This window comes from Rhinatrema bivittatum, chromosome 9, assembly GCF_901001135.1.
Source record: "Rhinatrema bivittatum chromosome 9, aRhiBiv1.1, whole genome shotgun sequence".
Classification (NCBI taxonomy): domain Eukaryota; kingdom Metazoa; phylum Chordata; class Amphibia; order Gymnophiona; family Rhinatrematidae; genus Rhinatrema; species Rhinatrema bivittatum.
The window spans coordinates 41,673,514-41,687,266 of record NC_042623.1 but is presented as its reverse complement, the minus strand read 5'-3'; the positions used below and the strand labels follow the sequence as shown (position 1 = coordinate 41,687,266).

The 13,753-nt window shown below is 44.1% G+C and overlaps 2 protein-coding genes across 3 annotated transcripts in view; one reads left to right on the top strand and one right to left on the bottom strand.

Annotated features, from left to right (window-relative positions):
* The window catches only part of FBXL13 (F-box and leucine rich repeat protein 13), a 310,049-nt gene that overhangs the window by 132,969 nt on the left and 163,327 nt on the right, over positions 1–13,753 (top strand). For both annotated transcript variants that reach the window (XM_029617147.1, XM_029617148.1), the window contains exon 10: positions 6,501–6,553. In XM_029617147.1, the coding sequence (XP_029473007.1) occupies positions 6,501–6,553 (53 nt within the window). The remainder of the gene's footprint in view (positions 1–6,500; positions 6,554–13,753) is intronic.
* The window catches only part of LRRC17 (leucine rich repeat containing 17), a 55,727-nt gene that overhangs the window by 34,843 nt on the left and 7,131 nt on the right, over positions 1–13,753 (bottom strand). The window lies entirely within an intron of this gene.

The following is a 13,753-nucleotide window of genomic DNA, read 5'->3' as shown; positions in this document are numbered from 1 at the left end:
TGCCCAGAATTCACAGGATACTCCAATGTAGCCTTGCAGAAAAGGGCTGGCTCTGCAGGTGTTTCTGAAGCAGATTTTCAAGTTAGTTGATCGATGTGAATTTTCCGGTGCTTACCAGCTAAATTTTGCTGAACAGCTACAGTCGCACAAATATCTGCCCTGAGTCTACATAGAAAAATTTTGTCTGTCTAGATTTAGGGGGAATTTTTAGCAACAAGCCTAGCCGGTTAAGTTCGCCGGAAAATTTGAAAAAAATTAACTAGCAATTTTTTCTGCTCAGCAGTTTATTGAAAATTGACCTCTCTGTATCTCAACTAGATTGCAAGCTCCATGAAGCCTTGCCTGTGTAGCTGGACAGCGTTTCATATGTCCAGTAGTGCTTTAGAAATGAAAACTATTTGTGATAGTGACAGCAGGTTTGTGCCAAATATCTTTTTTTTTTTTTTTTTTAAATAAGTTACTATTCTGCAAGCCCCAAATACTTCCCTCTATTGTCCTCAAAGGGCCAAAAGGTGAATCAGATCCTCCGTGAATAGCTACATAATGAAGTAAGTGCTTGAATGCGTTTGACTTCATAGTTCTCAGACTACTTGGATGAGATTGTATTCTGTGCTTTAGATTTTTACATGTCCTAGACAGAAAGTTTCAGGGTGATTTACATGGCCAAAACCCCAGCTCAGCCAGTAAGATGAACTAATTTGGGATTTTGGCTTAAAGCATCCTTTATGGTTGATTTGTATCTGGCTTGGGCTCAGCCTGTTGAAAATCATGGAACTCATTCATGGAAAATCTCAAGGCTTACAAAAATTGAGACCTGGGTATGGTCACTTAAAAGTGTCCCCATTTTTCCCCTTTTGTATTTTAAATGGGGAAAAGTGATTGCCTTGCATATCTCCAAAGTAGAATGGATCTGGATTCAGACAAACTGAATTAATCTAAAGGAAAACCCTTGGAAAGTCTGAAAAGGCTATGTGCAGGCAACAGCATCCCTTAATCATGTGCACCAGCATTTGAAGGCTTCTGAGACAGAAGTCTGGTGAGAGAAAGATGAGGTGAGGGGGAGTAGCTTAATCTCCCATGACGTGTGCTAGATGCAGGATGAGACAGTGGAAAAATGATGACTCTTTTTTTTCTTTTTTTTTTAATACAAAATAAGAGTCAGTCAGTCACCATGCTAAAGTTGGAGAGAGGAAATCTGCTCAAGTAATTGATTGTGTGCATAAGTACTAATAATTATGCAGTTACTATAGCACCTGTATAGTTGTTTTGTGTCTGTGTGATGTTAGAACTGCAGAGTGGAATTAAATTCTCACGTAATTGGAGTCTTCTTTCAAAAGAACTTTCCCATAGACTAATACTTACCTTGTAAAAAGCCATGGAGCCAGAGCATGTGCGATAGATGCTGAATCATGGGATACCTCACTGATTTAGCTTGAACAATGATTTACTTAGTAACTCAGCACCATCCCCAGGGACTGATCAGCATTGCATAATTGGTTATTGTGGCTGAAAGTTACAGGATACTGTATTTTAATGTAGCTCATGCTTATAAATCTTAGATGAACCTTCCAATCATAGCTTCAAACCAATCAACTAATCCACCTCCCTCTGAAAATACTATCTGATAACACACCTGAGCCTCTCTCCACTCCTTTCATGAAAATCCCCCTATTCAGTCATACAGGCAAATGCATTCTTACATACGTTTGGAGCTTTAAAGTCATTGCTATTTATTTTTTTCACTTGGTTTCCATTCTAGCAATGCAGCCAGCCAAGCTGCAATATGGCGATATCGCATAGTAAACAGCACATAACATGCGTTAAATGCCTTTTATCTTGCAATATCGCCATATTGCAGCAATATCTCACAATGTAACTAAATATTTCCTCCCCTTATGGAAATAAGCTGCTTTGCATAAAATAATGCAACTGAATTAGAAAAAAGTTAGCCCCATTATTTTATTGCATTTGAGGGAGCATTGAGACACTAACGCAGGTCCCCGATGCTCTTGCGGAAAACTGGAAGGGCTAAGGTGCCCAATGCACACACCCCTAAAGGCATAAAAAATTCACCTCGGGGGCTGATGGTCTTGCCCCCCGCCACTGCCTACCAAGGCCGGCTGTGGCACCCTGAATGTAAAAAAAATACTAATGCATGGTGATGGCCCTTTCCCTCCTTCCCCCCATGGCAAAAAAGCCCATAGACTAAGGATTGGCCCCAACTCTACTGGCCCATCCTTATGCCCCCATTTCAAATGATAAAAAAGTCCCTGGTGACTAGTGGCCCTCCAACCCCTACCCTCACCCCCTACCATAAAAAATAGATCCCTGGTGGTCTGAGGGGTGGGCAACTAGACCCCCATGCAATTCCCTAACCTCCCCCCGTACCTGAAAAAGATGTCTTTGATAGCTTGCTGGGGGCCCGTGGCGCTGATCGGGCCCAGGGCTAGGCAGTGCCCTGGTCCACCAGTGGGCTATGAAAGACATCTTTTTGAAGTACTAGGGTTAGTAGGTTGGGGTTGGAGTCTACCTGCCCCCCAGACCACCAGGGATCTATTTTTTGGGATGGGATGGAGGATGGGTTGGGAGGTGGGGGAGGGCTCATCCTTAGTCAATAGGCCTTTTTGTCTTTCATTGGGGGGGGGAGGCAAAGGGCCATTGCAGTATATGTGCCATAAGTATTTTTTTCCATTTGGGGGGGGAGGTCAGTAGGCGGCAGAAGGGGGCGGGCTGAGGTTGCCATCAACCCCTGGGATGACTTATTTTGCATTTGGGGGGCAACTTTTTTCGGGCCACTGGCCCTTTAAGCAATGGCAGCCCCAGCTGAGGTGGGCCACCGTCATGTGGGAATGCGTACTGTACCATGTCGTGGTAATACCGTGATAATTTGTTAGGGAGGGGCCAAGTATCACAGGGATGTCCCTCCTACAATATTTGGCCCCACCTACAATAAACTATCGTGGCTTACTAAATCTCCCCCTTAGACTGTAAGCTGTCTGGGGATAGGGAAATGCCTACAGTACCTGAATGTAATCCACTTGAAATGCCTGAAAAAGTGGAATATATATCAAATAAATCTTTCCTCTTTGTTGCTCAAGAAATATTCATTGGGACTAGTTCTTCAGCTACAGCAAGCTCCTTAGTAAATGATGAATGGAAACAAAATGCCACATTTACTGTGGTTCTTTTTAGTTTTTTTTTTTGCATCAGCCTTGTAAAACAGGGCAATTCCACACCTCTAGCTGTTTTTCTAGGGTACTCAACCCCTTGGAAATGTTCCTGTCTAAATTCCAAGAGGCCAATATCCAGCCCCATTTGTCTAAGTTCAGCTTTTATCTGGCTAAAACGTTATCCAGCTAACTTAGGGGTGGGCAGGCATTCCGGGGCAGAACCAGTTATCCTGTTAAGGCCTAGATTTACTAAGACACGTTATGACTATAATGCAAATTAAACAGCATTTATCTCGCTTTAAGTGCTGTTTATATCACGATATGGCCATTTCGCGGCAATATCATATGATTTTTGGGCCCCTAACACGCCCCTATTACAATAAGCTACTTTACATGCGATTTGCATGTATGAATTTTGCAAATACATGAAAAATAGCTAAGGTATAACTAATTCTATGCAAATAAAATAGCGTGGCTGACTTAGGAAAAAAGTCATCCCCATTATTTTATTGTGTTTGAAGGAGGTGTAGATATTTTACTACTGGTGCATCAGGATGCTAGCATGGGTCCCGATGGTCCCGCTGCAAAATTTAAAGGTCACAGAGGCCCAAATTACACCCCTACCAAACCAGTAAAAATGCCCACCAGTGGGTCTGTTGAGAACCCTGCCCACTCCCCGCTGCCTCTCAAGGAGGCAAGGACCCTCAAAATTAAAAAGAAAAATGCAAAGTTATGCGATGACTCCCCACCCCCCTTCACAAATCCCTCCCTTTTGTCAGAAAACCCTTCTCTCTCAGCCTCTTCAACTCCCTCCGGTCCCCCTTTCCCAAAATACACATAATCCATGGGGCCTAGTGGGCCCTCCTCCCCCCCCTCTCTCTCATGTGATAGAGGCAAAGGCCAGTCAACACCATTTTGGAAGATGGCGTCGACTGGCCTGGAGCTAGGGGTTGCTTTGGGCTGACCTTATACAACCAGTGAACTTTCTTATAGGTAGGGTTTATTTCTGGGGGTGGGGCAGGGGTTCTGGGGTCTCCTTAGACTGACTTTGCACCTGCTACAAAGTAAGTGCAAAATCCATGGGTACTAAAGTACCTGCGATGCCGGCTGGTCCTGCATTTTCTTTTTTTTTTTTTGTGTTTAATTCTTTATACATTTCAAAACTTTACAAGTATCTTTAACTTGTAAACAGAAACATTATGGGAGCATCATATAAAAGGAAGGAAGAGAAAAAACTGAAGGAAATAAAAGAAAAAGTAACATACATGGCTCTCATAAAACATTATCAATAGCAATCCGAGGAGGTTGAAAATATAGGAGAATAAAGGAATTCGGAAAGAAAAAAAAAAATGAAATAAATCAAGTCCCTGGCAAAGTCCAGCTACATCAAGCAGGCTGTAGTTGAGCTCTAGCATCTATAAATGCTCTCAGTTGTTCAGGTGAGAAAAAAATATAAACATCATTTTGCTTTTTTTATGATACATTTACAGGGATGTTTTAATAAAAAGGAAACCCAAAGACAAAGCTTCTTGGCGCATAGAAAGAAACCCCCCTCTTCCCTCCTGGGTGACCTTAGAAACATCTGGAAACATTCTATTGCTTTGACCATGGAAGGAAGAATTAATATGTCTAAAATATACAGACATAATTTTACTAATATCGTGCTCCAGAACAAGAGAGACAATCAAAGGAGAACGCTCAATAACTTCATAACCAGACTGCTCTAAGAAATCAGTTAAATTCTCCATGTCCAGGGAAGCTCTGGATGAAATGGGACAACGGCGTCCTTCACCAGCCGATATCGAAAGGAAATACACTTTATTAATAGGAGGAATCTGATCTTCAGCAATAAGAAGAACTTCATATAGGTATCTCTTAAAGGTAAAAAGAGGAGGTTCCCCCATAATTTTAGGAACATTTGTCAGTCTCAGGTTTAGGCGTTGGTTCCAGTTTTTCAAGACTTCAATTCTCCTGGACAGATATTTTTTCTCTTTTTTAGAAACAGCAGTAAAGTTATGGATCTCACGTATCTCAGATTCTATCTTATCAACAGAAGAACGTAAACCTGAGAGAGCTTCATCATGAGATTTTACCAATGGGTCCAACTGATTAGTTAATGAATCAGTTTTAGCATTAGAGGCCTTTACAACCTGTGAAAGCCCAGCTATCGTTTCCCACAGGGTATCAAGCATCATAACCGCTGGCTTAATGGGAGAGATGAATAACTCACCCTGAACTGGGAGAGTCTCCACAGAGGGGAGAGACATCGGGAATTCCACCTTCATCTGGCACACCAGAGGCGCCAGGGCAAACTGGGGGAGTTGACTGACTTGGAGCGGCAACACCATCACCGGCCCGAGCCCAGATACTCAATAGGATCGCTTCCTCACTCTCTGCTCGGCGAGCCCCCTCCTCCTCCGACTGGAACCTGACATCATCAGTCAGGGACGCAAGAAGCGAGACCAGAGCAGCATCTCTCCTCGCAGGCGGTGGCTGGGGATCGGGGGGGCTGAGGGAGACCTCGTCCCCAGGTGACCGTGGCGCTCCTCTGTCGACAGTCGCAGCAGGGCCTACCCCCTCGAAAGTTGCAGAAGCAGTAGTCATATAAGATTAAATAAGCGCCTGTTCAGCAAGGTGAGTTGGAATGGAGGGAAAATCCCACACCTTGCCCTTTCTCTTTGGTGGCACCACAATGAAGGAAACAGAAAAAGAAATGGAGCAGGCAGAGCAGGGCTGTGTATAACTCCAGTCAGGAAGCCATCCTGCCTCCTTTCATACGACCTGGTCCTGCATTTTCAAAGGAAAGCTCCACAGGGGCTGTTCCTTTGAAAATGTGCTTGTAGGCCCATAGGTAAAAGCCATGTTTAAAGGTTGTCCCGTTTATGTATACAGTACCAAATAGAACTTAGAATTAGTGCATTCTAATACTGAAAAGAAATAAAAGATCTACCATCTTGGAAGTTGCAAGTGCAATTTATTGGTACCATCAGTCGTACAGGGCGGAGGGAAAGTTGCTTGTTTAGTTTGATTTATTTGGGGGACGTTTGTAATAGTTGTGAAAGTACAAATTCACAGCTTTTTTCACTGTTAGAAGCTACTTGTGGAGTATTTTTATGCTTCTGCATCACAGCATTTATTCTTCACTGTATTGAAACGGATGCTTTCTTCGGGCCTCTCTGTCCATCCCTGTGTTAAATGTCCGTAGCGCTTTGAAGTTAAACCCCCCCCCCCCATTACTCTGAGACATCCCCAGTGTTAGGATAACCTGCTTGTCTGGTTTGAGGAGCTCTAGCTAATTGTTAACTAACATAAAACTGTTTTTTGTTTCAGATGAGTGCAAAAACCTACAAGACTTAAACTTGTCTGAGTGCCAAGGCATAAACGTAAGTGGTTGTTTTTTTTTATGGCTTCCAACACTGTAGTGCCAGTTTTGCTTTAGAAACTGAATTACTAACTACATTTGGAGTAAACGTCAGTAAACAAGTTGCAGGTGGTGCCCGCACAGTTGAAATATTTTGGTGGTTTGCGGTGTGTGCGCAGGCACTTTTAACCTGTGTACATTGTACGGGAATTAGCAAGCACAAAGCAAGCAGGTACAGAGGGCGTGCACACTTTGCATCTCCTGTGTGCGGGGGCGGCTGAGCTGGGGTAAAGTAACACATCTGCACTGGAAAATCAAACATGTGTGTGGGCTGTTTTAGGTCCTTGCTCTAAACATGCTCTGGGGAGCTTCTTTTATTCCACAGCAACAGGTTTGTGTACCGTGGAAGCCAACATGTACCTTTTAGCTGAGCAGAAAAGGGCAATTTTTTGCCAAACCAATTTACTAGGGTAAATTGCTATTTATCTGAGGTCAGTGGCTTTTTAAAAAATTGTTTCTTCCTGTGGTTCTTATATATGATTTGCATGGGGATTTATTTTCGCTGATGACTGCCAACCCGAGTTATCAGGAAAAAATATTCATGTTAAGAATTGGCAGTAAAGTGCCAGCCATTTTGTTACCCTGTAATTTGCATGCTACGAAGAACTATGGATAATATTTTATTTAATGCAGCTACTTTGGTTAACTGTCCAGACAGGGTAATTATAAGGGAGCTTAATCGGTCCATATTTAGCAGCTTTGTCTGCGTACTCTTAAAGGCACATTTTCATTAAGGCTCCTAGCAGACTAAGTTACACGTGTACTCTCGGAGCCCGCACACACCAGCCTGGTCTCCAAATACAAAGTAACTGTGTAGCTTGTGTTTGAAAATCAGATTGTTAGAAGATAAAAGTCCGCATGTACCTTAAGTCATCTCAAATAAGGGCGTAGTGTACATGCGTTAAGAACGAATACATAGTTTTGAAAATGGAAGATCCCTGCATACGTTTCTCTCCTGTCCGGTTAGGCCTCCCCCTAAAACGACTCTTTTTTTTTTTTACGGTGGCTGAAAATCCGCACATTGTGAAAGTCCTTACGTGTTTTCCCTTTGAAAATTGGTGCAAAGACCCCAGGGGGGAAAAAGTACCTGTGGCCTTTTCACCAGTGCAGGCAGAAAAGTTTAACCATATAACGATTCTATAAAGATGGCCTTTCAACAGATTTAATTACAATTAGATAAGAACATACCTCTTTGTCTTCTGCTTCTACTAATGCATTACCTGTTGCGATCCCGGTCGTTACACTCGCGACCGGGCTCTTACCTCCACGGCTGTCCCCAGGCACAGGCAGGTCTCCTCGATCCAGTGCGAGGCCTGTACAGGCCTTTCCCTGCCGCGGCGTCTCCACGAGGGAGACGCCGTCGAGCACTCCAGCTTGACCCCGCCCACAGTGTACGCGCGTGCGCCAGGAGGCAGCTCTTGAAGCTGCAGGGGTGGGAGACCTCGGCGAGCCCCCGGAATGATGTCAGACGCCGGCAGGGGATTTAAACCCGGTTCCTGCTCCAGATGATCGGCTTGCAACGAGGTCACTCTCTGTGAGTATCTAGTTGCTGTTCCGTTCTTGTTCCAGCTTGTTCCTGCCTTAGTTTATGTTCCAGCTCGTTCCTGCTTCAGTTCTTGTTCCAGCTCGTTCCTGCTTCAGTTCCTGTGCCAGCTTGTTCCTGCTTCAGGTCCTGCTCCAGCTTGATCCAGCCTCCGTTCCTGATCCAGCTCCGCTCCTGGTCCCAGCCAGCCTGCCTTCGGATTGTCTGCCTGGCTTTTGACCCTGGTCCGTACCTGCTACTTTCCTGTCTGCCGCCAGTCCTGAACTGTGTCTGTCTTCCTGGCTGTTGAGATTGCCCTCCGGGGGATCCTCCTAAGTCCCAGCGGTCCGGGTCCTCACGGGATCCTCCCGGGGGGACCTCGGGCTTCCAGGGTGAAGCTACCGTCTGGTCTCTCGGCTTGGTGCCGCCTCCCGGCCTTTCCATCTCTGCGGAGTATCTCTCACGTGCTGACGTCACTCCGCACGGCCAGCCCAAGGGGCCACTATTCCAGTCATAACATTACCAGTACATTAAGGAGGGCATTTTGTAACAGCCCACATAATTTTAAATCAAATATGTGCACAAGTCACACCAATTTTTACAGGGAAAGTATGTAAATTATCCCACCAAAACTACAGGCACATAATTACACCTGCTAATTTGTGCACAGAATGTTTTTGTTTTTTTTCAGGAAAAAGTATACAAATGCTTTCAACCCCTCCCCCCCAGGGACTACTTCAGCTCACTGCAGATAAACTTAGGTGCAGGCAAGCTATACCCGTATATCAGGCAGGCAATTTTGTAACAGGACAAAAAGATCTGCTTTAACCCAGATGGAAATGGGTTTGAAAATTACCCTTTAATTGCAAAGTCTGTGGATGCTTTTTACCTGCCTTCTGTGCGCCAGTTTTCAAAGGGAAAGTACACGGGACATTCACGTTGTAAATTGTCTAAGGAAAAAGTGTCCACCCACATTTGCATCCCCTTTTTTCTGTGGATACTTTTTTGTGACTAAAACAACGCAGGTACGTTTGAAAAGCCAAAAGTGTGCCTGTAGTTTTTGTCCTCGACCTAACTCCGCCCCCTCTGGGAATGTCTCCATTGCAGTGCGGTAAAAGTACTCGCCTTGTGGAACTTCACGCACAACCATGGATGGTGAGCCATTTTCAAAGAGCTCGTTTTTACCCATGGAAATGGTTTTGAAAATTGCTCCCGAACTATAAAGGGAAACCCGAACCATACCTTTCCCATAAAAAAGGTGTCAGTTTCTACTTTTACATTTAGTAGTAATATCCACTGAAAATGTGGCTTACGGGCCAGATTATTAAGGGGTCGATATCCAGCTGTAGCAGAATGGACATATTTAACCAGTTAACTTTGTCTGCATATTCAGCTACACTTAATGGGTCAAGTGTGCTGCTTAACATCAGGTTAAATCTAACCACACAAAACTTCTGTAGTTTATTTAGGACTGTCATTTTTGTAGGCCTGCACAAATTTAACCAAAAATAGCACTTTGTTATCGTGCTGATCAGGTAAATTTGAAATCCCTGTCCCAAGTGAACCCTAACCTGGCCCCGTTTTTTTGTCCGGCTAACTCTGTGCACACAGCAATTTTGTGCACAGAAAATTTAGCTGAACAACAAGGTGAATATTTAGATTTTGTATGGTGCTGAAAGGGGAACTTTCTTGCAAGCATTCTGTAACTTGAGTTACAACTTACCATGAAAAACACTCTTTTAAATAAAGGTGTAAGGGCTTATAGACCAGCGGCATTTGGAGCACTGTAAAACAGATTTGGTGCTGGTCCTTCCCAGCACTTTCAAGATGCTGCTTGTGAGAACATTTCACTTGGACGGAGTAGGCAGTACCCATTTCATCAGGGCAGCATGTTTGCAGGGAGAAAGTCCCTCTGTTCCTGCATCCTTTGGGGCCGATGCAATACAGTGAGCTCAGCCAAGTGCACTGTATAACCCGCAGCCGGACGCGGATTAAATAGGCGCTAATCCACCCCCTAATGCAATAGGGGGATTAGCGCCTATTTAACACGTGTCCAACGCGGAGTGAATGAGAGAGCCTCATTCACATGCATTTGCATGTGATGAGTGCTATTACTCATTCACTCCAATGCAAAAAAATAAATGTGCGTCTCAGACGCACATTTATCGCTCAGCTATTAACGCCTGCCTGGAGCAGGCGTTAATAGCTGAGCGCAATGAAAAGTTAAAAAAAAAAACAACCTCAGCCGGCCGAATTGAAGACCGATGCCGATATGCTCGGCATCCGTTTTCATAACCAGCCTGCTGCGTTATGAAAACCGACGCCGATAAACTCAGCATCGGTTTTCATAACTGACGGACTGCATTTATGAAAACTGACGCCGAGTTTATCGGCATTGGTGTTCATAACCGGCAGACCGCCAGTAACCGCGGGGGTCGGGTTACCAAGGAGGCGCTAAGGTCGCACAAGTGACCCTAGCGCCTCCTTGCTAGCGCGACTCCCTAACTTGTTTATAGCCTGGCGCCCCCCCCCCCCTTGCGGGCGCCATGTGCGCGTTAAGAAAGCGGACGCTGAAAAGTCAGCGCCCGCTTTCCACGATTATTATAGCATCGTCCCCTTTGAGGAGAACCTCCTTCCAACCTCCCCTCCCCATGCACACGTACATACTTCTGCACCCAGGGGCACTTAACAACAGTTAAATCCAGCCCTGTGAGGGATGTAACTATTTCCCTTCAGAAACTGGATCACTTAGAAGCTCTGCCCAGTTTAGGTGTCTCACAGCACTCCTCACTCCTGCAGCTCCGGAAGCAGGAGCCGTGGCTCCTTCAGGAACCATAACACAGGTCCAGCCTAGGCCCAGGATTCCAAAGGATCTTAGGGGTCATTATAGGGGTCCCCCCCAACCTCTCCCCCCCCCAATCCTCTCCAAAAGCCACTTTGTACCCCAGCTGAAAAAAGAGAACCTCTTGCCTCTCCTAACAGGATGAACGTCTAAGTGCTGGTAGCTGTTAGCTGTACCGGCACTTAGATATGCGTTTATTCACTTCACTCAGGCCAGGATTGGTTCGTTCACTTGCAGCTGACCAATCCCCCTTCAGAACTCAGAGCTGCTCCACAGTTTTAAGAAGGGGAAGGGGGAATCGTGTCACTCAGTCCAAGTAACTTTAATAGAATACATTCAGCGGAAGATATGTTCTGCTGAATATTCGTCTAAAGTTATTGGGTTAGCGTTACTCGGATAACTTTACCGCTTGTAGGCTTACTGAACATTGACCCCTTAGAATTTAAGGGCCAAATGTGCTAATGGTTTTCCCTCATTTTTTGTCTATGGGAAAAGTGCTTAATCCATATAGCCCTCAGTGCATTTCTCCTGTGTACTGTGCACTGTAAGTAGTACCAGTCTAACATTCTTTCATAGACTGAGGATTGGAATCCACTTTGTTTGTGCAATAATGCATTGTATTCAGCTGATACAGTTGAGTCAATGAAGATTTTCTTTTGCAACATTAAGAAAACCTGCGCTAGAAATGTATACTTGTGTTTCAAAAGCAGGTGGGAGCGCTCTGAAGATACTGTGGATTCACTGCTAAAGAGTATCATCCTAGGTCTGCTTAGTTTTATGCACTGGTATATTTAACTGAAGTTGGACCACATCCAAAGAATGGCAAAAGAAGGTGCAGAAGGAGCCAGCTTTTCTGCAGTATGCACTTATAGTGAAGAGTTGAAATGTGGAAGATGATTTTATGTTTCTCTTTAATATACAGTCTAACATCTTCCAATGGTTGTTTTTTTTTTCTGGGACTAGCTTTAACATTTAATAAGAGACAGATTTTATCAAATCATGGAGGTTGATGCCAAAGTGTGTTTTTTATATTGTATGAGTTATTTGTATGGCATTTAAAACTTTCCAGTATGGATACCGTCATGTTTAACAACCGCAAGATTAGAATTAGTTTGTTTAAGATCATTTTTAAAAAAGTATTCAGATCTTTAGGCATCTCGAGACAATTTTTAAAGGGGGTCAACTTTCAAACTGTGCGCAGAAATGTAAAGTCTGCAAGAAAGCTTTCCCTTTGAAAATTGAGTTGGAAAAAGTACCCACACAGGCCTGCACCTGCATACACGTTTTCCAGGAAAATATGAATGCGTACTGTAGAAACTTCACAAGGACATGCATAAGTGTTTAATTCCTCTTGACACCAGGAACGCCTCACCTATCTGTAAAATTAAACCTGCCTAACTTTACATGCAGATAGGGTAGGCAGTTTTCAAAGACTCCCATTTCCATGTGTATAAGATTCACCATCAGGGAAGGCTTTGAAAATTGCTCCCCCCCCCCCCCCCCACCACCTGAGTATCTTTCACAGACCTGCAAGTTAATGTTCAAAGGGAAACTCCCTGCAGAGTTTCCCTCGGAAAATTCGGGCCAGCAAATGTCACGGGTACCGACTTTGCACTTGCTTTATCACAGGTGTAACGTACAGACGAGAGAGTTCGCATGGGGATTGCAAAATAAAATCTCCATGCATGCTGTCCCTTCCCTGCTCCCCCCGCCCCCAGCTCCATTGCTCAGAGTCCGTGTTCTGTGAAATTTGCTTTTATTTGCTGAAGGGAGGGGAACCTTCAACTGCGGGGAATTACTGGAGTAAGTCTTTTTGGGTCTGTTTTTTAAAAGGTTTACCTGGTTACCTTCGTAAGTTAGCCGATTAAACCTATGACTTTGCAAACATTTCTTCTCTGACTGGCTAAATTTGACCACCTAAAATATATAGAACACATTTAGCCAATCAGAAAAAGGGATGGTTCTGAAGCCATTCCCAGGGTGGGCTTGCAATGTCGTCGATCAGCGTGAATTTTCAGCACTAACCAGCCAAACTTAGCTGACAACTTCAGCCGCACAAATAGCTGCCCCAAAACTAACCGGCTTTAGCAGCTGGCCAGTTAAGTTTAAAGGGACAGTCTTAGCCACACAAATAGCCAGCCCTAAATCCAACCCATCAACTTTAGAGTCATTTTCAGTTGAAAACCTCCTAAACACAATAGGGCAAAATTAGCCATTGACCTTATCTGCTCAGAGTGCCCTTCAAAACTGATCCCAGTTTCCTAGGCAAATATGTTTGAAATTACCCTCCCTGTATGTTTCACTCTTAAAACTGCAGTGTTAGGTAGATCATTCCAGAGCATCAACTTGCCTGTTTCTTCTTGTTTCCTCTGAAGGTTTCCTTTCTAAATCATCTTTATTTTTGTATTAATATAGTTTATTTCCTTCTTTTTTTTTTTTTACACTTTTAGTAGTAACTTCACAAATTTACCCACCAGTGAATTTAGGCTAACTGGCTTATTTTTATTAGTCTCCTTTTTTATTTTTTCCACTTTTATGAAGAGGGATGACGTCTGCTCGTTTCCAGTCCTCTGGCACCACTCTTATCGACAAAGAATGATTGAACAAAGCTGTCGGTGAAGCGGCCAGAAGCCCTCTCTAAGCTCCCTTAATATCCTTAGGCTGTGTCCTGTCTAGCTCCATTTCCTTGTCCGCATTCAATTTTGATAATTTCCAAATGAAACCTCTCGTCTGTAAATGGAGTGGTAGCTACCCCTCTATCATACCTACACCTTCCATCTGTCTGAGGTCCTTCTTGG